This window comes from Oncorhynchus keta, chromosome 19, assembly GCF_023373465.1.
Source record: "Oncorhynchus keta strain PuntledgeMale-10-30-2019 chromosome 19, Oket_V2, whole genome shotgun sequence".
Classification (NCBI taxonomy): Eukaryota; Metazoa; Chordata; class Actinopteri; order Salmoniformes; family Salmonidae; genus Oncorhynchus; species Oncorhynchus keta.
Genome location: NC_068439.1, coordinates 72,102,566 through 72,129,191, shown reverse-complemented (window position 1 = coordinate 72,129,191; position 26,626 = coordinate 72,102,566). Strand labels below are relative to the sequence as shown.

The following is a 26,626-nucleotide window of genomic DNA, read 5'->3' as shown; positions in this document are numbered from 1 at the left end:
CCGGACTTGAACCCGAACTAACATCTCTGGAGAGACCTGAAAACAGCTGTGCAGCAACACTCCCCATCCAACCTGACAGAGCTTGAGAGGATCTGCAGAGAAGAATGGGAGAAACTCCCCAAATACAGGTGTGCCAAATTTGTTGCGTTATACCAAAGAAGACTCGATGCTGTAATCTCTGCCAAAGGTGCATCAACAAAGTACTGAGTAAAGGGTGTGAATACTTATGTAAATGTGATATTTCAGTTTTTTTATTTTTTAAATTAGCAACAATTTCTAAAAACATGTTTGTGCTTCGTCATTATGGTGTATTGTGTGAAGATTGTAGAAAAAAACAATTGAATCCATTTTAGAATAAGGCTGTAACATAACAAAATGTGGGAAAAGTCAATGAGTCTGAATACTTTCCAAAGGCACTGTATTTACTGTATTTTAGTCAATGCCACTCTGACATTGCTCATCCTAATATTTATATATTTTACTTTTTGATTTGTGTGTATTGTTGTGAGTTGTTAGATCCTACTGCACTGTTGGAGCTAGGAACACAAGCATTTCGTTACACCCGCGATAACATTGCTAAATATTTGTATGTGACCAATAAAATTGGATTTGATTTGAAATGCACACTGGACAAGTGGAGAAAAAAAGAGATAGAAAAGAAAATGAATAATTCTAATTACTAGTGTTAAGACTGTTTCGGGTAAAACAATGTTAACCTTTCCTTAGAAAACAGACGGGCCTCGAGCGTCAACGCGGTCAAAAGCGTCATGCTTGCTGCGAAAGTAAAAGTATATTTTTCTCGTGTTTACGTGAATCAATGGTCGTTCGCGTTTCATTTGATTTGGCTTACAGGGGCAATGTTGCTATACAATTAATTGGCAGATGTGTTACCTTTGGCTTTTTAGGCCAATTGTTGCTAAATAGGTTTGATAATGTCAATGTGGATTTGATTGGATAGTAGCCGGGAGCTTGAGGCTTGAGGTGTCTGATACTTGTGAGATTTGTTTATGCCATCCATACATGCCCTTTCATAATTGTTTGACGAGCTACTTATAGGTAGGTGGGCTGCGAGCTCGCGATCGACTTGTTGGAGCCCTTTTCCAGAACAATCAATGGTCCAGACATGAAGAAAATGTTTGGTCGTCACTAGTTACCACATCCACGAAGTTATAAACCCCGCCCAATTCTTAAAATGTAATATTAAACCTGAGATTTAACTTAACCGCACTTTTAACCTTATGCATAAACCTAACCTTAAATTGAGACAGAAAAGCAAATGTTTGTTTTAATTACGTTTTACGATGGAGTCAATGTGGACTTTGTGGCTTGGGTAAGTAGTGAAAACACAGCAAGTTTTAGAGTGAGGCATTGTGGGACTTTTTAAAATATAAGTCACGTGACTTATTTTCCTCTGAATCTCTGTCACCCCCCAAGAAGGGAAAACGAAACATATTTTGCTCAGCTATCTGGCTGTAATATGTTGTAAAATGGACCAAATAGAAAGCTCAAATTTCTCTACAGCCGAGGAAGATGAATCTGCGAAGAAATTAGTATGGTGTTTGACACGAGTCGGGAAAGATTTGGACTGGCTCCGCTTGTTCGAGAATACAGAGGTACAGTAATTAGCTAACGATAGTTAACTTAGCCGTTAGTAAATGTAGCTGCGAATCAAACATACATGTTGTATGTACATTTTGACTAGTTAGCTGTTTGGTGCTAAAGTTGAACCTCAACCTACTGGCTAGCTAGCTAACTAGAGTGTTAGCTAAATCCCTCTTGAATGCGAAATGGTAGTCAAGGGCTGAGACTTGTTCAATATGCAAAACCCTCTCTGTCACTCAAACTTATTCCAGCATCTGCCAGCTGGGAATACTAACGTAAACTCGTACATCGCCTTGGTCCGTACAATTGCCCTTATTTTAGCGCCCCAAAAACGTAATACTTCCAGATCAACTGTAATGTCTATACCATTGTAAAGCACAATTTCTCCCCTTTTCAACAAAATCAATTACATGACCTAAACTCTGCCTGTTTCTGCATAATTCAAGCAGGCAATGAGCACCGTCGGGTCTTTTTAAAAATGGTGGGTGGGGAAGCAAAACTAATGCGTGACAGTGAGAAGAAGCGATGTCGTGTGGGGAAATGTCTTTTCCCCCCACTCGATCTCTCCAATTTATCACCTTATAGCTTCTAAAATGTAAATAAAACACTATAAAGAGTTTATATAATGTGTCATTACATACCTATTTGAAAGTTTGTGTTGAATTTGAATCGGGTTTTTAGGGCGGTGCTAAAGTGATCTTAGAAGTAAAACAGCGGCTTTGAGAATGATGACGAAATAAATGACTAGGTATCCCCCTTACCCCAGTCACTGTCCAGTTCTTCTTTTTAAAGGATGAGAGAAGTGCTCCACCTTGTGGAGAGAGATTGTAAGACAGAAATAGTGGCTTTATGCGTGCTGTACATTACGACATGGCACGTCAAGATGTAACGGAGGGTCAGTTTTTAACTTTTCATCCAATACTATAGAGCCATTACCATGTCGATCAACGCTTGAATAGAAACCTAGTTCACACCCCCGATTTTGAAGTCAACACATTCGCCACAATCCCATTAGTTTTCTTTGTAGCCTCGTTTGAATGTTGCGGTTGCGCACATTTGTACGGAATGGGGTGAGTTTACGTTATATTTGCCAATGGGTGTGTACAGTGTAGGTTACCCTCTGAAGAATAGGTTACTCTAGCCTAGTACGGACAACAACGTTACTAGTTTTTAATTAATAAATTACACGTGCACACATTTGACATACACACTTCCACACTCATCACATACGCTGCTACTGTTTGTCTATCCTGTTACAGATCTAACTTTTACCTCAATTTCCTCGTACACCTGCACATTGACTTGGTAACTTACTGGTATCCCATCTATATGTTAGCCAAGCTATCATTGCTCATTGTGTATGTGTTCCTCGTGTTACTATACATGTTTTTTCTGTATTGTATTCTGCGCTGTTGAAGGGCCCGTAAGTAAGCATTTCGCTGTTAGTATACACCTGTTTATGAAACATATTACAATTATATTTGCTGTTTAGAGAATTTACTTTTTCAATGCAAGTAAAGGGTACTATAGTTATCACGTTTCACATTGGATTTATTAACTACAGAACGTTGTTTAAGACATGTTTGTTATTCTAGTGCTGCTCGGCACACACAAGTTTAACATTTGGCAAGGTCCAACATTTTAAACCAACTCGGGAGTTCAAAGTTCCTCCGTAAAAGCCGCTCCTCCGTAGGTATAATTACGTAACGTTAGACATATCATAAGACGCTTCGCACTTCATGACAAGCTTCCTCCATCATAAGACGCTTCGCACTTCATGACAAGCTTCCTCCATCATAAAGCTTCCTCCATCTCCATGTTTGTCTTACATAATGATTCAACCATCCTGTTCCGGGAGGCAAAATATACAATTAGCTCTTAACAGTGGTAAAAATACTTTCAAGTACCACTTAAGTATTTTGGGGGGATATCTTTACTTTACTATTTATATTTTTGACTACTTTTATTTATACATTCCTGAAGAAAATTATGTACTTTTTACTCCATACATTTTCCCTGACACCCAATAGTACTCGTTACATTTTGAATGCTTAGCAGGATAGAAATGGTCCAATTTCCACTTATCGAGAGAACATCCCTACTGCCTCTGATCTGGCGGACTCACTAAACACAAATACTTTGTTTTTAAATGACAACCCTTACATACAGTACATGTCACCAGTGGCGATTTTAGCATGTAAATCTTGGTGAAGCAAAAAATACATTTTAGATTCATGCCAGCAGTGGCGACCCGTTGTTCAAGGCAGGTGGGGCTCTGCTATGTTTTTTTTTTCTCCAAATACAGTAAGAGGGTGAATGAACTCCTTCACTGCTAGACAAGGCTTCGCTGGTAGCCGGGTGTGTGTTTGTGAATTTTTATTAGGATCTTCATTAGCTAATTACTTTACAAACATTTAACAAATAGACAATTAAAATACCTGACCAGAAACACACTTAACATTCAGTTGATGGTTTCTATTTCCTGTCCAGTCATATTGTTTATCGCATTAGAAATTAATTTTTTCTTTCTTGAAGGTGGCTTTACTTTCTGCCTGAGAAATATGGATTGGTAAAGAGCTCCATTCAGTTTTGGCTCTATATAAAACTGTAAAGGTGATTTGTCCTTGGGTTGTCTTAGATGGGGTATTCCCAAACATCGTTGCTCCGTGTACCTAACCATAAACATCAATGCCTTTCTTAAAATCAATACACAGAAGTATATATTTTTAAACCTGCATATTTAGCTAAAAGAAACCCAGGTTAGCAGGCAATATTAACCAGGGGAGATTGTCACTTCTCTTGCGTTCATTGCACGCAGAGTCAGGGTATATGCAAAAGTTTGGGCCGCCTGGCTCATTGCAAACTAATTTGCCAGAATTTTACATAATTATGACATAACATTGAAGGTTGTGCAATGTAACAGGAATATTTAGATTTATGGATGCCACCCGTTGGATAAAATACGTAACGGTTCCATATTTCACTGAAAGAATAAACTTCCTGTTTTCGAGATGATGGTTTCCGGATTCGACCATATTAATGACCTACGGCTCGTATTTCTGTGTGTTATTATGTTAAGTCTATGATTTGATAGAGCAGTTTGACTGAGCGATGGTAGGCAGCAGCAGGCTCGTACGCATTCATTCAAACAGCACTGTTGTGCGTTTTACAAGCAGCTCTTCGCAATGCTTCAAGCATTGCGCTGTTTATGACTTCAAGCCTATCAACTCCCGAGATTAGGCTGGTGTAACCGATGTGAAATGGCTAGTTAGTTAGCGGGGTGCGCGCTAATAGCGTTTCAAACGTCACTCCCTCTGAGACTTGGAGTGGTTGTTCCCTTGCTCTGCATGGGTAACACTGCTTAAAGGGTGGCTTTTGTCGATGTGTTCCTGGTTCGAGCCCAGGTGGCGGTGAGGAGAGGGGCGGAAGCTATACTGTTACACTGGCAACACTAAAGTGCCTATAAGAACATCCAATTGTCAAAGGTATATGAAATGCAAATGGTATAGAGATTGTCCTATAATAACTACAACCTAAAACTTCTTACCTGGGAATATTGAAGACTCATGTTAACCTCTTACAGCTACTCCCCTACTATTTTACATTTCCACCTGAAGACATACCCAAATCTAACTGCCTGTAGCTCAGGCCCAGAACCAAGGATATGCATGTTCCTGTTTTCATTTGAAAGGAAACACTCTGAAGTTTGTGTAAATGTGAATTTAATGTAGGAGAATATAACACAATAGATCTGGTTTAGATAATACAATGGAAAAAAAACATACTTTTTTTATTTTTGTTGTATCACCTTTTAAAATGAACAAGACAAAACAAACATTCAGATAGGCTGATTGGGACAATTTCAGTGAAAAACATGAGGGCAACAGTACTTGTGCAAAGTTTCAGAATGATAACTTCCAAAATGAGTGTGCTACATGACATTTATCATGAAGTCACCCAGGTGACCCGTGAGTCACCCATGAAGTCACTCGTACTTATAGAATTCCCTTTGTATGCATGCTGGAAACCTGTTGTCAGACCATTACATGATAAATAATCCTTGAATTCTACAGACACAACACAGGTAGCAAGCTTATATGACGACTATTAGGACCAGTGAGTGAATGCAGGTTTTTTTGAACCCTTAGTGGAATAACCTTTGACTCTTTCCAGACTTCTGTGCACACCCCATACATCAAGCACTGAGGGATTGGGGTAGATTTTTGGTTAGTTGTAACTCTAAGCAATTTGGTGTCAAGATTATCTGTACCAGGTGAAAGAGACAACGGCATCCTTTCTACCTCTTCCCTTTATACTTGGTGAAATTTAAACATATGTTGCCTCTCCGTCATCATACAATCTTTTATTAGGGTATATGACATGGAGCCATCAGTTGGAATCATAGCATTCCTCGACCTGTCCACTTTGCCTGTAAAATATTAAAGTAGTTTGCTATGTCGTGGTTTTGTAATTAATATACCCTCTGATTCAACAGAGGCAGACATGTTATAATTCCTACCTAGAATGGCCTTCAACATTCTCCATCCCCCCCATCACACTTCATACATTTATTTTGTGCTGATCGAAACCCTTCTTTAATTTTGTTTATCTGTTTCTTTATCTGCTGCTGTTTTGGCATCATAACGTAATGATTCAACATTTCTCAGCTCATCAATCCATGAGGCACCGTTTGACCTCAGTGCATTTTAGGGACGTGCTTATCAGCTATACTCAAATCATTTAATTAATTTAGTGACATTTCAGGATCATCCTTACAACACACTTCTAACCATTGCACATTCTTAATCTCATCCACAAATGAGTCCTGATTGAACCCTCTGTCGGACCATCGGTAGCTTGTTTTCCTAACGAGTGCAACCAAGTTATGATCACTACAACCTAGTGCCACTGATACAGCTTTAGAACAATGTTCAGCCATGTTAGTAAAAATGTGATCGATACAAGTTGATGATGTGAACGTTCTGGTTGGCAGTGGTGTAAAAGTACTTTAAAGTACTAAAGTTTTTTGTTGTTGTGTGTATCTGTACATGACTTTACTATAAATTTGGACAACTTTTTACTTCACTACATTCCTAATGAAAATAATGTACTTTTTACACCATAAATTTTCCCTTACACCCAAAAGTACTTTTTACAGGATGAATGCTTAGCATGGCAGGAAAATTATAAATCACGCACTTATCATGAGAACATGTGGTCATCCCTACTGCCTCTGATCTGGCATACTCACTAAATATAAATGCATTGTTTGTAAATCATGTTGGCGTGTACCCCTTACTATCAGTACATTTTAAAAACAAGAAAATGGTGCCATCAGCTTTGCTTAATAAGAGGAATTTGAAAATCATTTTACTTTTGATACTTAAGTATATTTAGAACCTAATACTTTTAGACTTCTACTCAAGTTTTATTTTACTGGGTGACTTTTACTTGAGTAACTTTCTATTTAGGTATCAATACTTTACTCAGGTATGGCAATTGGGTACTTTTTCCACCCCTGCTGTTGGAAATGTTATAACTTGGGTCAATTTACATACTTTGGCAACAGAAATATATGTTTCTTATTTGACAGTTGGTGTTAAACATGTTTTATATTCATTTCTCCCCAAAAATATATTTACCTATTTTCATATCTTATCCAACATTTTGCATATTACATCAAGATATTTCACATCAGCACTAGGTGCCCTAAAGCAGCAACCAACTATTATATGTTTCTAATGTGGTGTTAGGTTCTTATTTTTCAGAGTAAATAACTCAGACACTAGAGAAGCTTTAACCAAGTTTAATTCTTCCCAAAGGTTCTGTACAGCTGTAATCGGACAGCAAAACATTTTTCACTTCACAGTTATACATCCTACTTAAAACACTCCTCCTTCTCCAATCCTTACAGTTTATGGCTAGACAGGAAGCTAGTGAAGAGGGTAACAGGATAACAAACCTTTATTACTGCCTTAACCTCTAGGGTATGTGGGACACTAGCGTCCCAGCTGGCCAACATCCAGTGAGATTGCAGAGCGTCAAATACAGTAATACTCATGATAAAAATTCAGAAAAGATACAACTATTTAACATAGGTTTAAAGATGAACTTCTTGTGAATCCAACCACGGTGTCAGATTTTTAAAATGCTTTACGGCGAAAGTATACCGTACGATTATTTGAGGACATCGCCCAGCAAACAAATCATTACAAACAGTAACTTGCCTTTGATCTTCATATGGTTGCACTCAGAGGACATTAATTTATTCAATAAATGTTCCATTTGTTCGATTAAAGTCTCTCTTTATATCCAAAAACCTCAGTTTTCTTCAGTAATCCACAGGCTCAAACGCAGTCACAACAGGCAGACAAAAAAATCCAAGTTGTATCCGTAAAGTCCATAACATGTCAACCGATGTTTATATTCAATCCTCGGGTTGTTTTTACCGGGCAATAACGTTGTCAATATAAAAACTGAACAAGAAAGGCACTCTCTCGGTCGCGCGCATGAAAAGCTCTGTGACACGGCAGAGTCCACTCATTCAGACTGCTCTTAATCCCTCATTTTTCAGAATACAAGCCTGAAACAATTTCTAGAGACTATTGACATCTAGTGGAAGGCATATGAACTGCAATTTGAGTCCTAAGTCAATGGATACTGTAATGGCATAAAATTGTTGTTTTCTATTCATTCTCAGTTGTTCGCCTGCCAAATCAGTTCTGTTATACTCTGACACTATTTTAACAGTTTGGAAACTTTTTAGTTTTCTATCAAAATGTACCAATTATATGCATATCCCATCTTCTGGGCCTGAATAGAATGTAGTTTAATTTGGGCACGATTTCCATCCAAAATTCCAAATGCTGCCCTCTACCCTAGAGGAGTTAAACAAATGGATTTTCTACTGACAATTGAGATGTACAAACTATGGCATAAGGGGTCGAGTGAATAAGAGGCCATCTGTAATTTCGGTTAAGACAATAATCGAGCTAGGACCGATGTCGTCAATGCACTACATACATAGGGGGAGGCACATGGGCTACTGACAGCTTACTACACAACATAAACAAGGTTGAATCATGACGTCAGTGATCTTCAGGTCGGCGCTCTAGAAAGAGGCCCGATTTGGAGCTCTCCCACCCCCAGAGTTCCCAGTTGGCTTAAACTCACCGAAGTCTGGAGATTTTCAAATTCTGAGTTTCCAATTGTTTTGATTTGAACGTGGCAGAAGTCATGCTGGATTGACAGCATGGCCAATGTATTCAACCTTTTATGGCCAATGGTGTTGAATGTTTTTATTTTAAATTTAGAAAAGAGAGCCTTTAACCCAGACTTGGACCACACACCCCCACCACTGAATAGCAGGCTAGTGATTTGCTTTGCAACGCTTGCAGTTAGCCACTGATTCCTTCCACTCATTGTTGAATTTGCGATTTCCAGCTTGTTGTGTAATGTTTATGGCCGATGAGCACTAAGTTTTATCTGTAATTTCTCTTCATATGACAAGGATTGAAAAGGATTTGCCAGTAGATTGTCGACTTGATTCATGATGATGACTGCTTGCTAGCTAAGATTTTTAGAAGTATGAGGTTGGACATCAGTCTAATCAAGGCTACGGTAGTTATAAACTGAATTGATGTCATTTTATCTGTGGCAAATGACCTTGAGTCTTCTTGGATGTGCACTTCTAATGTAACTCTATGGCAGCACTCAAGGGGCTTGAATTTTTGAGCTCTACCTGTAGATTGTGCGGTGAGGTAATGTCCCTAATGAGTGACAGAACACTGAGCCAATCACAGTGCAACTAGAGAACATTACCAACCCTTACGCTCCATATTTTCCGCTTGCTGCTCCACCACCACAAGCACTGAGCTAGGTTGAAACTAGAGGTCGACAGATTATGAGTTTTCAATGCCGATACCGATTTTTATTTTATTTGTAATAATGACAATTACAACAATACTGAATGAACACTTATTTTAACTTAATACATCAATAAAATCAATTTAGCCTCAAATAAATAATGAGACATGTTCAATTTGGTTTCAATAATGCAAAAACAAAGTGTTGGAGAAGAAAGTAAAAGTGCAATATGTGCTGTGTAAGAAAGCTAACGTTTCAGTTCCTTGCTCAGAACATGAAAACTGGTGTTTCCTTTTAACATGAGTCTTCAATATTCCCAGGTAAGAAGTTTTAGGTTGTAGTTTATAGCAATTATAGGACTATTTCTCTCTATACCATTTGTATTTCATTAACCTTTGACTATTAGATGTTCTTATAAGACACTTCAGTATTGCCAGTGTAACCGTATAGCTTCCGTCCCTCTCCTTGCTCCTCCCTGGTCTCGAACCAGCAACACAACGACAACAGCCACCATCAAAGCAGCGTTACCCATGCAGAGCAAGGGGAACAACTACTAGAAGGCTCAGAGCAAGTGACATTTAAAACGCTAATAGCGCGCGCTAACAAGCTAGCCATGTCACTTCGGTTACACCAGCCTCATCCCGGGAGTTGATAGGCTTGAAGTCATAAACAGCGCAATGCTTGACGCCCAACGAAGAGCTGCTGGCAAAACACATGAAAGTGCTGTTAGAATGTTTACGCGCCTGCTTCTGTTTACCACCACTCAGTCAGATACTTAGATACTTGTATGCTTGCATGCTCAGTCAGATTATATGCAACGCAGGAAACGCTAGATAATATCTAGTAATATCATCATAAATTTTTTAAAATATTTTATTTTTGCATTTTCCAATTAAGAACATTCAAAACAAAAGTGAAAAGATATTAGACAATGATAGGACAGTGACAGTAACAGACGAATGTAACAAAAATAAATTATAATTATAGTTATATAAACAAACATACAATAATAAAAAATACATTTTTTATTTAAAATTACCTTTTTTTTTAACGAGACATTGGATCACCTGCCGTAGGCTACATAATATACATTACGTGTGAAACATTATGTGAGGATTATATATAGATTCAATCAATGAGATGTGGGGGGAGATTCTCCATATAGTCAAAAGGTTGCCAAATTCTGTAAAATGTCTTTAACTTATTCCTCAAGCAGTAAGTGATTTTCTCCAAAGGGATACAACTATTAACTTCCGAAAGCCACATTGCAACTGGCAGGGAGGAATCCAATTTCCATTTCAAGGCAATACATTTCTTGGCAATCGCTAGCAATATTTCTGTTAGCTTTATAGTATGGCTTTGCCTAAGATTGGTGTTAGTAAAGTTACCCAGTAGACAGACCTCCGGGTCTAAAGGGAATGCAACCCTGTGAATTGAGGATATGGTATCGCATACCCCCTGCCAGAAACCGTGTAGTTTTGAACACTGCCAAGTGGAATGGAGGAATGTTCTTTCATCTGAGCCACATCTAAAACATAGGGAGGAGATATCTGGGTTGAACCTGTGCAGTCTAGATGGGGTGATATAGAGCTGATGGAGGAAATTAAACTGGATCAGTCTGTATCTGGAGTTCAATGTGGATGTAACCCCATCCCTGCACAGGTCACTCCATAGATCCTCATCAAGATCAATACCCAGATCTCTCTCCCATCTAAGTCGGGGTTTATCTAGCCCAGGCAGTGTTAGTCCTGACATAAGAGCATTGTAAACACGGGAAATGGTCTTGAACAGTGGTTGGTCTGCGTGGCAGAGTTGTTCAATAGGTGACATCTTAGGTAGGTTCCATTGTCCCTTGAGTCACCCTAATAAAGTTTTGTAGTTGTAGGTAGCTAAAGAAGTCCCTGTTAGGCAAGTGGTATTTCTGTTTCAGCTGATCAAAAGACATAAGAACTCCCTCCTCATAACAATGTTCCAGAAGAGTGATCCCCTTATCAGACCATGGTCTAAAGTTACTATTCTGGAAAAACATAGGGATCAATCTATTGTTCCATAAAGGGGTTTTAGGGGAAAGGAATCCCCCTTGTCCGAACAGCTCATGCAGTTTGCACCATGCCAGGACAGAATGTATGATTAAAGGGTTGTCTGTGATGGTTTTTATAGATTTTCTGTCCCATTTGTAAAAACAAATCTGCCCCAGTGTCATCATTTACCTCAAGCTTTTCAATGTTCAACCATGAGGGAGAGGGACCATTGTCAAACCTCTGAGCCAGAAACCTAGACTGTGCAGCCCAGTAGTACATTCTAAAATTGGGGAGGTTTAAGCCCCCTTGACTGTAATCAAGGGTCAGTTTATCCAGGCCAACCCTAGGGGTTTTGCCGTGCCAGATAAACCGTCTGGTCAGCTTGTCGAGAGAGGGAAAAAAATGCTGCGGGAACAGGGATAGGGAGAGATTGAAACCGATATAGAAACCTGGGCAGGACATTAATTTTAATTACCTTTCACTCTACTGGGTAGAATCAATGTAAGTCCATCCATTTACAAAGGTCAGCCTCCACCTTTTGCAACAAACTGGCCAGATTTAGTTTATAGAGGTTGTTCAGATTACCATCCACCATTATGCCCAAATATGTGAAGCCCATAGGCGACCATCTAAAAGGAAACTTATGCTTGATGGTATGATGGTCAAAGACAGACCACGGTAAGATTTCGCTTTCATCAAGATTGACCTTATATCCAGAGAAAGAACTATAACACTGTAGTAGGATCTGCAAGTGAGAGAGGGAGTGTTCTGGGTTTGTTAAGAATAAGATAAGGTCGTCCGCAAAGAGTGATAATTTATGGGTATGGGGGCCCACCTCAAAGCCATGTATGTCAGGGCACGTTCTAATAGTCTCAGCCAACGGTTCGAGGGCAAAGAGGTGGGGGCTAATTGGGCAACCTTGTCTGTTCCCCATATAAAGAGGGAAAGAGGAGGAAGTAATCCCATTGGTAGCAATCCTAGCTTTAGGAGATTTGTAGAGTGATTTTATCAAATTTACAAACACCGAACTTTTCCAAGACGCGAAAGAGGTATGGCCATTCAACCCTATCAAAGGCCTTTTCAGAGTCGAGGGAGACTGCGACACCAGGTATTTAGTTTTTGTTAGCAAGGTGAATTATATCAAAGAACCTTCTGAGATTATTGGAGGACAATCTATTAATTATGAAGACAGTCTGATCTGGATTGACCAACAGGGGAAGACATGACTAGTCTCTTAGATAGCATCTTGGTGACCAGTTTACAATCTGTGTTAAGGAGAGAGATTGGTCTATAGGAGGCGCACTTTAGAGGGTTTTTCCCTTTCTTGTGGATTACAGTAATCACTGCTTGAGAGAAGGACTCTGGAAAGCAGTTGTCTTCTCTGGCTTTTTTAAGTACCTCCATAAGGTAGGGGACCAACAGCTCCCTAAATTCTTTATAGAACTCTGGAGGGAAGCCATCCTCCCCAGGAGATTTATTAGAAGGTAAGGATTTAATGGCCTCCAACAATTCAGGGACTGAAGTGTTCACTCAGGCACTCGCTGTCTTCCCCTGACAGGCATGGGAGGTTGAGAGAGGAGAGAAAGGAGTCTCTCTGATAGATCATCGCTTGATTGGGAAGTGTAGAGGTTTTCATAGTATTTCTTAAAAGTATTATTAATTTCAGTAGGGTCGAAAGATATCTCTTTAGTGAGAGTTTCTATGGCATTAATTGTCCTCTTACTTTCCTCTGCTTTCAGTTGCCATGCCAATAGTTTGTGAGCTTTCTCTCCAAGCTCATAATAATGCTGTTTTGATTTAGTGATGGCCCTCTCAGCTTGATATTTGTTCAGAATATTATATTTAAGTTTTTTATTTACCAAAAGCCTGTATAGATCTTTAGTCGGGCCTCTTTGGTAGGTTTTCTCTAGCTCGGCGATTTCAGATTCAAGAGCACTCAGTTCCGCACCGTGTTTTTTCTTCAGCCCTTCAGCATAGGAAATAATCTGTCCCCTCAGGTAGGCCTTCAATGTGTCCCAAAGAATGAAGCTGTCAGGAGCAGAGGGTTTGTTTGTCAAAGTAAAAATATTGATCTGCTCTTTGATGAATGCACAAAATTCAGGTTGCTTTAAAAGTGTAGAATTTAGTCTCCATCTATATGCTCCATTTACCTTGGTAGGAATGGAGATTGATAATACCAGAGGAGAATGGTCACTAAGCAATCTGGGAAGATACTCGACATCTAACACTCTATGAAACAGTTGTGTAAAAAGTCATCTATGTGTGTGTGTCTTGTGTGGGTGTGGCTAAAAAGAGTAGTCCCTATCCTGTGGGTGCAACTGTCTCCAGATGTCTAGTAAGTTGAAATCTTTCATGAATGACATGGTGAGCTTGCCGGCTTTGGTAAGAAGTGAGGGTTTATCAGAAGACCTATCAAGAACTGTATCTAAGCAAAAATTAATCTCCTCCAACCAGTAGCCATCCTGGTGGTGCTTGAGCAACCTGAAGACATTCTGAACAAACATATGGTCATCGAAGTTAGGAGCATAAATATTCAATGTGTCTACTTATCAAAATTGCAGTTCCTCTGGCTTTGGAGTTAAAAGAAGATGCAAAAACTTGTCTTACCCATTCCCTCTTCAATTTCTTGTGTACACTGGCTGTAAGATGTGTTTCTTGTAAAAACACAATGTCAGCCTTTAATTTCTTAAGGTATGTATAGACTCTTTTCCTTTTAATCGGGCTGTTAAGACCTTTTACGTTGAATGTGACATATTTTAGTGGATTAAGCATAGGTTGGGTTTCAAATATGTAACTGAATAGAAATCTATCATATGCAGATAATTAGGAAATGTTTCAACTTTGGTTTGAGCACAAGTGACCTGTGTGTCTCTTTAGGAAGGAAACAATAAACGTAGAAAAAAGGAAGAAAAAAATAATAAAAATCCCATCCACCCCGATTGTCAGACTAGAACAACAATCAAACATGAATACACTTGTAGAGATATGTTGCTGCTCGCTTTCCATCTTGCTCTTACTAGCTAAACCTTAAACTAAAACCTGCGAGCTCTCTAAATTGAAAACAAATGTTGTGAATAGATATTTATGGCTGAATATTTACTGCCCACGGTACGGGCTGCTTGAGTCTCTTTACGAAAGATTAACATAAATGACGGGGAAAGCAGTGGGCCTAAACCCTTCAGTGCTTTGGCGGCAGGTCTGAACTGCATGCGGCGTCTGGTGAGGTCCGCGCTCATATCCGGGAAAAGGCTGACCCTCTTCCCATCGATGGCGATGTCCCCTTTGGCTCTTGCAAGTTGCAGTATCTTCTCTCTGTCTTGGAAACGGAGGAACCTGATCAGGGCGGCTCGTGGGGGCTCATCTGGCCGGGGTTTCGGCGCTGATGTTCTGTGGGCGCGTTCGATTTCCAGCGGCTTGGTGGAGTTGGTTATGCCTAGGACCTCCGGGATCCATTGAGTGAAGAAACGGACCGGGTCACGGCCCTCGCAGTCCTCTTTCAATCCCACCACACGGATATTACTACGTCTACTCTGGTTCTCCATCTGATCTACTTTGTTTTTGAGGTAGGCATTGTCCTTTTGCAGTTGTGTCAAGACATGGTCATTTCTAGCGATGGTATCTTCAACTGTGCTAATGCGCAGCTCTGCCTCAGTCGTTCTCAAAAGGAGATCATTCATGGAGGATTTCAGGTCGTCAATGGAAGAATGGAGTTCAGCCGATTTCTTATCGATTTTCAGAGAAAGACCTCTGTTACCATCCTGAATTTCCCGGAGGAGAGTAGCCAGCATGGCGGCAGGCTCGCAAGAGGCTGCTGAGAGCAACAGTCTGGAACTGTCGTCTGAGTTATGAGGGCTAATGCTAGACTTGCTAGCTGTAGCGTTATCGTTATCTTGGGAATCAACAACGTTTTGGTCGTCCTTCTTGCCTCTCGGTCGGAGGTCCATGGCTCTTTGGGAAGGTAAGTACTTGACAATTTATCAGCCGATGTTAGAATATTGTTTCAACGTTGTTATTTAGGTAAAAATAGAATAACTTTGAAGAGCTCGGTTTGTCAACGTCTGCTCAGCTCCGCGGCATCACGTGTCTCCCCAACCATGTGTGTTTAACTAGTGATTATGATTGATTGTTTTTTATAAGATAAGTTTAATGCTAGCTAGCAACTTACCTTGGCTTACTGCATTCGCGTAACTCCTTGTGGAGTGCAACGAGAGAGAGGCAGGTCGTTATTGCGTTGGACAAGTTAACTGTAAGGTTGCAAGATCGAATCCCCCGAGCAGACAAGGTGAAAATCTGTCAATCTGCCCCTGAACGAGGCAGTTAACCCATAGTTCCTAGGCCTTCATTGAAAATAAGAATGTGTTCTTAACTGACTTGCCTAGTTAAATAAAGGTTGTTTTTTTTTAAATCTGCAAATCGGCGCCCCAAAATACCGATTTCCGATTGTTATAACTTGAAATCGGCCATTCCGATTAATCGGTCGACCTCTAGTTGAAACACTTGCATTTTGGAGATGCTTTACTCAAGAAAAAGAGACCATTTTTGTATGTGGCTTTAAATTGTTTGTAACGTCAGTTCACATCTATTAATGCCAAAATAACATACAAAACTGCCCTGACCTGCCCTGAATGACGGGTCGCCACATGTCACAGATAAATGTTCTAGTGATGTTATTCTATCATAGAGAACTATGGACTCTTATTCTGCTCTCTGCAAAGAAATATTATTGTAAACATTATGCAAAAAAAGTATAACGCGCTACTGTCTGAAAATTTCCTAAGCTCCATTCTTGTCTCAGGTCACAATTGGACGTGGCTTAAATGTCACTCACCAGCTCGTGTCCCCAAGCTGCCCCCTAATGATATCCAGAATGCACTGTATGTTCAAGCAACAAGACGGCGGCCAATGGACGGTGACCGATAAGAAGGTACAGCTTCTCCATTTATCCAACTTTAAAATAAATAGTTTTTTTATTATTAAAAAAAAGTGTAAGCAGTTTATTTTTTCAGAGCCTTAATGGTGTGTGGGTGAACGGAGAACGAATTCCTGTGGACAAAGCTCACCTCCTGAGGCTTGGGGACTCGATAAAGTTGGGGGTGCCCATCGTCGGCACCAAAGTGGAGTATGAGTACATACTGGTTCGGCAGCGCCTCGAGGACATCAAACCCTACCTAGTGACAGGACCAAGTGAAGGGGCCTGCGCCACATCCAGAATCAAGAAGACGAAGAGGAAATTTAACTCTGAACTGGAGCCTTCAACCTCTAAATCCAAGCTCTACCGCCACTCTGCCACAGACAAGTCCCAGGGCCAGCCCTACCCCACAGACGAGCCCCGGGACAGGCCAGGGACCAGGGTACGGGAGGAGGCCGGGCCCAGCATGCGGCAGCATCGGCGGCTGGACTCTCCTCTAGAGAGACCCAGCAGTCCTAGCAAGAGTCTGTCCAGCCTGCAAATGTACGTCTGTGTCTCCTGCTGCTACAGTTATCACATATTGGGCAGGTTCTATATGAAAGAGAATATGTCCCTTTCTCAATTGTCTAGAAATCAGTCCTCCTTTCCTTGTCAGCACTGATTGGAAAAGACTTGACAGGTGGAAAAATATGATGGAAGCTCATCATTAGGCTGGCTGTCACCAGGTCTATTATTTTGATCAGCAAAGAGTTGCAAAATTCTGATAACTTTTCCAGAAATCCTGGTAGGAAGATTTCTGGAGTCAGAAAGGAATAAGCAGGAAATCCTGATCCTCCGACCAGTATTTCTGAAAACCTGGGAAATTGTGAAAGTTAGCAAAATCTTGCAACCCTAGATCAGCACGATGAAAGAGGAAAGGAGGACAGATTTGCAGAAAAAGCCAGGTGTTCTCATTATTAACATCCAGACTGATAAACAAAAATGTACTGATTGGCTGCTAGGTACAGCCAGAACATGCTGGTGCTGCGGGAGCGGATGAACTTCACCCAGCGGCAGGTGGATGCCCTGGAGGCTGAGGGGGGGAGACAGCGGGATGACCCCCACCGGGAGGAGCAGGTGAGGGAGCTGCAGAGCCAGCTGGAGATGCTGAGGGGCCAGCTGCACAGGATGGAGAGGTTGGAGAGGTCCATCAGTGAGACAGAGAACCGCCTGGAGGTGAGCCTCAGTAAGGGGATATCAGGGATTCATCCAGAATTTCTGCTTTTTATAAGATTATCCTCCAGTCACATAAAATGTACAGACCTATACCCCGTTGCTAGCCTATTTTTTTGTTGTTGTGATCAGTGCCTTCAGAAAGTATTCATACGCCTTGACTTATTCCACATGTTGTTACAGCCTGAATTCAAAATGGATTGAATAGTTTTTCCTCCCTTACCCATCTACACACAGTAGCCCACAGTGACAAAGTAAAAACACTTTTAGAAATAGTATTACATGTATATTGAAAATGAAATGCATAAATATGCAATTTACATAAATAGTCACAGCCCTCCTTCAATACTTTGTAGAAGCACCTTTTTGGAGGCAATTACAGCTTTCAGCGTTGCACATTTGGGGATTTTCGCACTGTCTGTTAAGTTAAATGGGGAGTGGCAATGAACAGCACTCTTCAAGTCTTCCAATGGGATTCAAGTCTGGGCTTTCTGCTGGGCCACTTTTCTGAAGCCATTCCGGCATTGAAGTTATTGTCCTGTTGGAATGTGAACCTTCGACCCCCCTTTATTTGGCTCAATTCATTGTTCCCTCTGTCTTTACCAGTCTCCCAGACCCTGTTGCTGTTAAGCATCCCCATAGAATGATGTTGCCACTACCTTGCTTCACGGTAGGGATGGTGTTAGACAGGTGATAAGCTGTGCTTGGTTTTCTCCAGAGACAGCGCTTTGCAGTCAGGCCAAAGAGATACATTTTAAAAAGTATATATATAAATATATATTTTTACCCCCTTTTCTCCCCAATTTCGTGGTATCCAACTGTTAGTAGTTACGATCTTGTCTCATCGCTACAACTCCCGTACGGGCTCGGGAGAGACTTAAGGTCGAAAGCCATGCGTCCCCCGAAACACAACCTAACCAAGCTGCACTGCTTCTTAACACAGCGTGCCGGTCACGGCCGGCTGCGACAGAGCCTGGGCGCGAACACAGAGTCTCTGGTGGCACACTGTGATGCAGTGCCCTAGACCACTGCGCCACTCGGGAGGCCCGAAGAGATACATCTCAGCCAAGGAACTTTGTAGTTTTGTTAGTGGTCATTGTCTTCTTGGTCACCTCCCTGATCAAGGTCCTTGCCTGGTTGCTAGTGCTGAGCGATCAACTCAAATGTCTAATTTCTAGGGTTTTAAACAACTAATTGCTTTATTTCTGTGAATTCCATTTTGTTCAGGGTATTTTCTGTGAGCTCAATGTGCACATTGCACAGTTTCTATAGAGATCAATCATATCCAGAATGAACTATGCAAATAGGTGGAGAGCTTGGCCAATATTCTACATCGATTAGATTCAACTTTGTCATTGTACAAGTACAGTACAAAGAAATGCAATTAGCATCTGACCAGAAATGCAAGTATAAGAATGCAAAAAAATGTACAAGTGAAACAATTAAATACAATGTATGTTAAGTGGGATGTATAAATGTGCAATGAAGGCAAATTGAAAGTGCAAGGAGGCATTCAACTGAAATGCAGGAATAGCAGCAATGAGGTTACCAATGTATTGTTTTTATTCTGTTTTACAGCATTCAACCCGCATCGTGCATTTAATGTACATTTTTTAAATTGAAACCGAAAACTTTTTTTTTTTTTTTTTTTTTTTTTTTTTTGTCTAACTGAAACAACCTCAAAGCACATTGCTCAGCACTACCAGTTGCACAGTTTGATCTGATGGCCAGCACTAGGCAGAGTCTGGGTAGTTCCATAATTTTTCCATTTACCAATGATGGAAACCACTGTGCTCTTATGTTCATTACTCTAGAAATGTGTTTTCTACCCTTTCCCATTTATACAGTACCAGTCAAAAGTTTGGACACACCTACTCATTCCAGGGTTTTTATTTTGTTTACTATTTTCTACATTGTAGAATAATAGTGATGGCATCAAAACTATATAACACATATGGAATCATGTAGTAACCAAAAAAGTGTTAAACAAATCAAGATACATTTGAGATTCTTCAAAGTAGCCATCCTTTGCCTTGATGACAGCTCATTGGGTAGTCACCTGTAATACATTTCAATTAACAGTTGTGCCTTGTTAATTTGTGGAATTTCTTTCCTTAAAGTGTTTGAGCCAATCAGTTGTTGTGACATGGTAGTGTTGGTATGCAGAAGATGGCCCTAAAGGACCACGTCCATATGGCAAGAACAGCTCAAATAAGCAAAGAGAAACGGCAGTCCTTTACTTTAAGACATGAAGGTCCGTCAATCCAGAAAATTAAGAACTTTTGAAAGTTTCTTTAAGTGCAGTCGCAAGAACCAAGCGCTATGATGAAACTGGCTCTCATGAGGACCACCACAGGAAAATAATACCCAGCATTACCTCTGCTGCAGAGGATAAGTTCATTAGAGTTACTAGCCTCAAATCGTTAATTAACTGCACTTCAGATTGCAGCCAAAAGAAATGCTTCAGCGTTCAAATAATATACTCCTCTCAATATCAACTGTTCAGAGGACACTGTGTGAATCAGGCCTTCATGGTTGAACTGCTGCACATAAACTACTAGTAAGGGACAGCAATAAGAATAAGAGATTTGCTTGGGCCAAGAAACACGAGCAATGGACATTAGACCGGTGGAAATCTGTCCTTTGGTCTGACTCCAAATTTGCTATTTTTGTTTCCAACCACTGTCTTTGTGAGACGCAGAGTAGGTGAATGGATGATCTATGCATGTGTGGTTCCCATCGTGAATTATGGAGATGTGGGGGTGCCTTGCTGGTGACACTGATTTTTATTTAGAATTCAATGCACACTTAACCAGCATGGCTACCACAGCATTCTGCAGCGATATGCCATCCCATCCGTTTTGCTCTTAGTGGGATTATCATTTGTTTTTCAACAGGACATTGACCCAAAACACACCAGGCTGTGTAAGGTCTATTTGATCAAGAACAAAAGGGATGGAGTGCTGCATCAGATGACCTGGCCTCCACAATCACTTGACCTCGACCCAAATTGTATTTTTTCCCCCCCACCAATGAAACTGAATAAAGTTTCTTCATGGGTTGGGATGAGTTGGACTGCAGAATGAAGGGAAAGCAGCCAACAAGTGCTCAGCATATGTGGAAACTCCTTCAAGACTGAAAAAGCATTCCTCATGAAGCTGGTTAAACAAATCAAAATATTTTAGATTCTTCAAATAGCCACCCTTTGCACTCTCTATGCCTTTTTGGTTGATACATGATTCCATATGTGTTATTTCATAGTTTTGATGTCTTCACTATTGTTCTACATTGTAGAAAATAGTCCAAATAAAGAGAACCCCCTTGAAATGAGTCTGTGTTCAAACTTTAGACTGGTCCTGTATGCCTCATTACAAGAGAGCTATGGACAGTTCCTTGGACTTCATTGGTATAGTTTCTGCTCTGACATGCACTTTCTACTGTGGGACCTTTTATAGACAGGTGTGTTTCTTTCTAAATCTTGTCCAAACAATTGAATTGGCCACAGGTTGTAGCGACATCTCAAGGATGATTTGGATTGTCATAGCAAAGAGGTATGAATACTTACTGTATGTAAATTTAGATTTCTGCATTTTCAATAACTTTGCTAAAATGTCAACAACAACAAAACACTGTCATTATGATGTATTGTGTGTAACAAACATTTAATCCATTTTGAATTCAGGCTGTAACAATGTGGATTTAGTCAAGGGTTATGAATATGTTCTGAAGGCACTGTATATATTATATGACTCTGACAAGACCTTTCAGGAGGAAACTTACACAAACGTATTTGAGTGTATAGTAGAGCAAATATGTATTTGATAATGATCAAGGTGTGCTCCAGAACGATGACTCATTTAACACTGGCAAATGTTTGTTGTTTTAAAGGTGCAAAAAACACAGCATGAAGAGGAGGGTTTAAAAAAACAGTTGGAGGAGAAGGGTTTAAAAAAGCAGCTGGAGGAGGCGTTGCAAGAGGTAAACAACATTAAGCTCTTGTATTAAATGCTTGACACTTGTATTTGTGTAACCAATCTTGAATCTGTTGCAATCGATATAGCAAAGAAAAGTCATAGAGGAACTTGCACTCTCTCGACAAGGCTTCGAGGATGTCCTCAAGGCCAAAGACAAAGAGCTAGAGGTGACAAAGGTAAGCTACCTTCAGCGTGACTTCCTCACTCAATTGAATTTCCTAACTCGTTTGAATGAAATTGTCTTCACTTGACATGCCTGGATTAAAATAAATTGGTTAGGTTTCAAACCAATGTGTTGTCTTGCAGGAAGAGAAGGAGAGGGCGAGAACTCAAAAGGAGGAGGTGGTAACACAAATGACAGAGGTGCTGGAGAACGAACTTCAATGCATCATTTGTTCTGAGCTCTTCATTAGGGTAAATATTTTGACCGTTTTATGGAGTTCCCATTGGATATCAATAAGTCTCATGTACAGTTAAGTTTACATCTCTATTTGGGAGTATAGTTACTAACTGGAAGACTGTACTGTAATCTCAATCTCTAATTCCAATGTTATCACAACGAAAGGTTACGGTAAAGGCCCAATGCGGCTGTTTTTATCTCAATATCAAATCCTTTTTATCTGTTATTGGCAGAGAGGCTTGGAACTCTTTATTTTTCTATTTTTTATGTCACCGGACAAGCCAAAACTCCACCCGTTTAAACCTCCTGATTTTAAAACAATATACACTGCTCAAAAAAAAGGGAACACTTAAACAACACAATGTAACTCTAAGTCAATCACACTTCTGTGAAATCAAACTGTCCACTTTGGAAGCAACACTGACAATACATTTCACATGCTGTTGTGCAAATGGAATAGACAACAGGTGGAAATTATAGGCAATTAGCAAGACACCCCCAATAAAGGAGTGGTTTTTGCAGGTGGTGACCACAGACCACTTCTCAGTTCCTATGCCTCCTGGCTGATGTTTTGGTCACTTTTGAATGCTGGCGGTGCTTTCACTCTAGTGGTAGCATGAGATGGAGTCTACAACCCACACAAGTAGCAGTAGTAGTGCAGCTCATCCAGGATGGAACATCAATGCGAGCTGTGGCAAGAAGGTTTGCTGTGTCTGTCAGTGTAGTGTCCAGAGCATGGAGGCGCTACCAGGAGACAGGCCAGTACATCAGGAGACGTGGAGGAGGCCGTACGAGGGCAACAACCCAGCAGAAGGACCGCTACCTCCGCCTTTTGTGCAAGGACGAGCAGGAGGAGCACTGCCAGAGCCCTGCAAAATGACCTCCAGCAGACCACAAACGGTCAGAAACAGACTCCATGAGGGTGGTATGAGGGCCCGACGTCCACAGGTGGGGGTTGTGCTTACAGCCCAATACTGTGCAGGACGTTTGGCATTTGCCAGAGAACACCAAGATTGGCAAATTCGCCACTGGCGCCCTGTGCTCTTCACAGATGAAAGCAGGTTCACACTGAGCACATGTGACAGTCTGGAGATGCTGTGGAGAACGTTCTGCTGCCTGCAACATCCTCCAGCATGACCGGTTTGGCGGTGGGTCAGTCATGGTGTGGGGTGGCATTTCTTTGGGGGCCCGCACAGCCCTCCATGTGCCCGCCAGAGGTAGCCTGACTGCCATTAGGTACCGAGATGAGATCCTCAGACCCCTTGTGAGACCATATCCTGGTGCGGTTGGCCCTGGGTTCCTCCTAATGCAAGACTATGCTAGACCTCATGTGGCTGTAGTGTGTCAGCAGTTCCTGCAAGACGAAGGCATTGATGCTATGGACTGGCCCGCCCGTTCCCCAGACCTGACTCCAATTGAGCACATCTGGGACATCATGTCTCGCTCCATCCACCAATGCCACATTGCACCACAGACTGTCCAGGAGTTGGCGGATGCTTTAGTCCAGGTCTGGGAGGAGATCCCTCAGGAGACCATCCGCCACCTCATCAGGAGCATGCCCAGGCATTGTAGGGAGGTCATACAGGCACGTGTAGGCCACGCACACTACTGAGCCTAATTTTGACTTGTTTTTTAAGGACATTACATCAAAGTTGTATCAGCCTGTAGTGTGGTTTTCCACTTTTAATTTTGAGTGTGACTCAAAATCCAGACCTCCATGGGTTGATAAATTTGATTTCCATTTAATAAGTTTTGTGTGATTTTTGTTGTCAGCACATTCAACTATGTAAAGAAAAAAGTATTTTTTTAAGAATATTTCATTCATTCAGATCTAGGATGTGTTATTTTAGTGTTCCCTTTATTTTTCTGAGCAGTGTATATATAATCATTATTGAACCTTTATTTAACTAGGCAGGTCAGTTAAGAACAAATTCTTATTTACAATGACCGCCTACCCCGGTCAAACTCTTGACGACGCTGGGCCAATTGTGCGCCACTGAGATGCAGTGCCTTAGACTGCTGATCTACCTTTCAAGTCTCTATGAAAATGTAATGTAACCAGACCAATGCACATCCACTAATAATGACCAACTTCTTGTAGCAGGCATTCTAGAAAATGTACATAGGTCTCATAATAAATCTATTAAGTAAAAGCCCATGTGCTAGTGAGTAGCCAGCTAGTCTTTAATATTTAGTCTTGGCAACTTGGATCTATTTGCTTGATAATGAGGTAGGACAGTTGAACTGTTATGAATACACCCTCCTGTCCATCTTCAACTGTTTGAACAACACAGCCTGTTCACTTTAAGATATTGAAATCAAGTGGCCTACCTAGTAAAGAAGATACTTATTTCTCAGAATGAGAACAAGTTGCCAATTCATAATTTAAATGTGTTTTATGCTCATTGCACATTTTTATAAAACAGACTAGACTGCTAGCACATAAGTCTGTCTACAATTCTGCTAGCAGTACTGCAATGCCGCCGCACACAACAAACTGAGCAATCATGTTCATTGATACTCTTGGTTTAGTAGGGTCAGCTTTGTTCTACATTTTGGGAGTTGAAACACAACCTTTCTAACAATATCCTTTTTTTTCTTTTTCTTAACTGTTACAGTAGAATGTCAAAGCATTTTGGTGTCCATATGAACTATTTTGTTGGACCAAACCTCCAATGCAAATAGTTTAAAGGGATTTTGGCAGTGAGGCCCTTTATCTACTTCCCCAGATTCAGATTAACTCGTGGATACCATTTTTATTTCTCTGCGTGAGGTTTGAAGGTCGTTGCTAACTTGCGTTAGCGCAATGACTGGAAGTCTATGGTAACGCTAGTTAGCATTGGCTCGCAAAAACTACCTCTAACTTACTTCATACTGGACACAGACATAGAAATGGTATCCACAAGTTCACCTGACTCTGAGAAAGTGCCAAAATCCCAATGTATCCCTTGACCTTCTTCCTCTCTGACAACAAGAAGTGTATCTTTCATCATTGTTGTGAGTGGCAGGGCAAGGGGCTTGGTGTCCGCAAGTGGGAAGGTGCACACAGCACAGAAGGAGCTAACGATATGAGACTAAAAAGAGACAGAACACTCTTATATTAAAAAATGCAATACAGGCATTTGGAACATCACGCTAAAACATTCATTTGATATATCGCCTAGCCCTAATTTTAACCAGAAAATATCACTTTTACAGTATAATATGATACAAGCCACAGGTAAAATGGAATTTTGAATGCTGTTAGCCTTTAATCCGAGCTGTTTGGTTTCGATCTTTCGTTCATATATCCCCTACAGGCGGTGACCCTTAACTGCGCCCACAGCTTCTGCCTGCACTGCATCAGTGAGTGGCGCAAGCGGAAGGACGAGTGCCCCATCTGCCGGCAGGCCATCCTGTCTCAGACTCGCTCGCTGGTGCTGGACAACTGCATCGATCGCATGGTGGAGCAGCTCAGCCCAGATATGAAGCAGAGACGCCTGGTGCTCATCACTGAGAGGAAAGGTGAGAGGTGCGTTCACCCCACTCCTAAGTTTGTGGAAGTTGTTGAGGGAAGCCTTGGAATTCATGGGTGAAGATGTGGCGGATGGATGGAAGGACGGATGGATGGATGGATGTTTGTGTGATAAGTCAAATCAAAGTAAGTTTACAAGTGTGCCTTACCGACCACGACCCAGGTCAGTGGGTCTGAAGGGCTCTCATAGTGCCTTCTACTACTGTCTCTCCACACAGCCCAGCCAGAGGAGGTGATGGTGATCGACGACAGTAGTAGTAGTAGTAGCAGCAGCAGCAGCAGTAGCAGTAGTAGCAGCAGCAGTAACAGTGACCTCTTCATGGATAGCTTCAGCTCCGTCATCTCCCTGGAAGGGAGCATCATTTGGAGCTCTAGCCCTGCATCTTATATCAGTGATGATTCAGATGTAGACAATGTCGATCTTTAGCCAATTTGACATTGGGGTGTTTCACGTGACTTTTCTTTCTGTTACACGCATTGTCCTGTAAGGTTGTCAGACGGCCGTGGAGAGTGCAGAGGAAAAAGCCCGTCCTTGACAGGAAACTAAGGCACTCAATATTGTACAATAAATTACGTTAGTGTTCATATATTTGGTAACAATGTCTTTTTTTTTGTGTGTTCATTTATTTTCCCATTGAAACGGAATAAAGTTTCTTCATTCATTTGACGTGTCACAAAATGTCTCTGTACAGAAATGGACACAAGGTGGCGCCAGTAAAAACAATACTCTTTTTGAGGGTGTGAAACTGGTTTATTTATCTTATCTTTTTGTGAATTCCACTTCTCAAATCACACCTTCCACCTACTCTTTGGCAATTTACACACTGCCCCATTGCCTAGCAACTATTGCAATGGCTCCTGCCATCGAGGCAAATAGAGAAGTGTGATTGTGCCACCATCCCAACAATAATGCAGGAAATACTGCTGGCACTCTGCATGGATAAACAGATGGGTGATCTTTCTCTGTGCTGGGTTTTGAATTCCCTTACAGAAGGGGATCTTTGAAGATGTTAAGACATTTACAGCGTTTTCAGAAAGTATTCACACCCCTTCACTTTTTCCAAATGTGGGATTAAAATGGATTTAATTGTTTTTTGTCAATGATCTTCAAAAAAAATCCTCTTGTCA

At 41.0% G+C, this 26,626-nt stretch overlaps 1 protein-coding gene across 5 annotated transcripts; it reads left to right on the top strand.

Annotated features, from left to right (window-relative positions):
• Positions 1 to 1,381: 1,381 nt before the first annotated feature.
• rnf8 (ring finger protein 8, E3 ubiquitin protein ligase) lies at positions 1,382 to 26,160 on the top strand. 5 transcript variants are annotated; one of them, XM_035758301.2, is made up of 9 exons: positions 1,382 to 1,613; positions 16,285 to 16,413; positions 16,496 to 16,941; positions 17,400 to 17,613; positions 21,499 to 21,588; positions 21,671 to 21,760; positions 21,891 to 21,998; positions 25,284 to 25,488; positions 25,722 to 25,895. In XM_035758301.2, the coding sequence occupies exons 1-9, from the start codon at positions 1,488 to 1,490 to the stop codon at positions 25,751 to 25,753; spliced, it is 1,440 nt and encodes a 479-aa protein (XP_035614194.1). In that variant the 5' UTR covers positions 1,382 to 1,487; the 3' UTR covers positions 25,754 to 25,895. The 5 variants fall into 5 exon arrangements, with proteins under 5 accessions (XP_035614194.1, XP_035614192.1, XP_035614195.1 ...); XM_035758299.2 differs by having other exon boundaries at positions 25,689 to 25,895; XM_035758302.2 differs by having other exon boundaries at positions 25,284 to 25,495; positions 25,722 to 25,873.
• Positions 26,161 to 26,626: the final 466 nt, after the last annotated feature.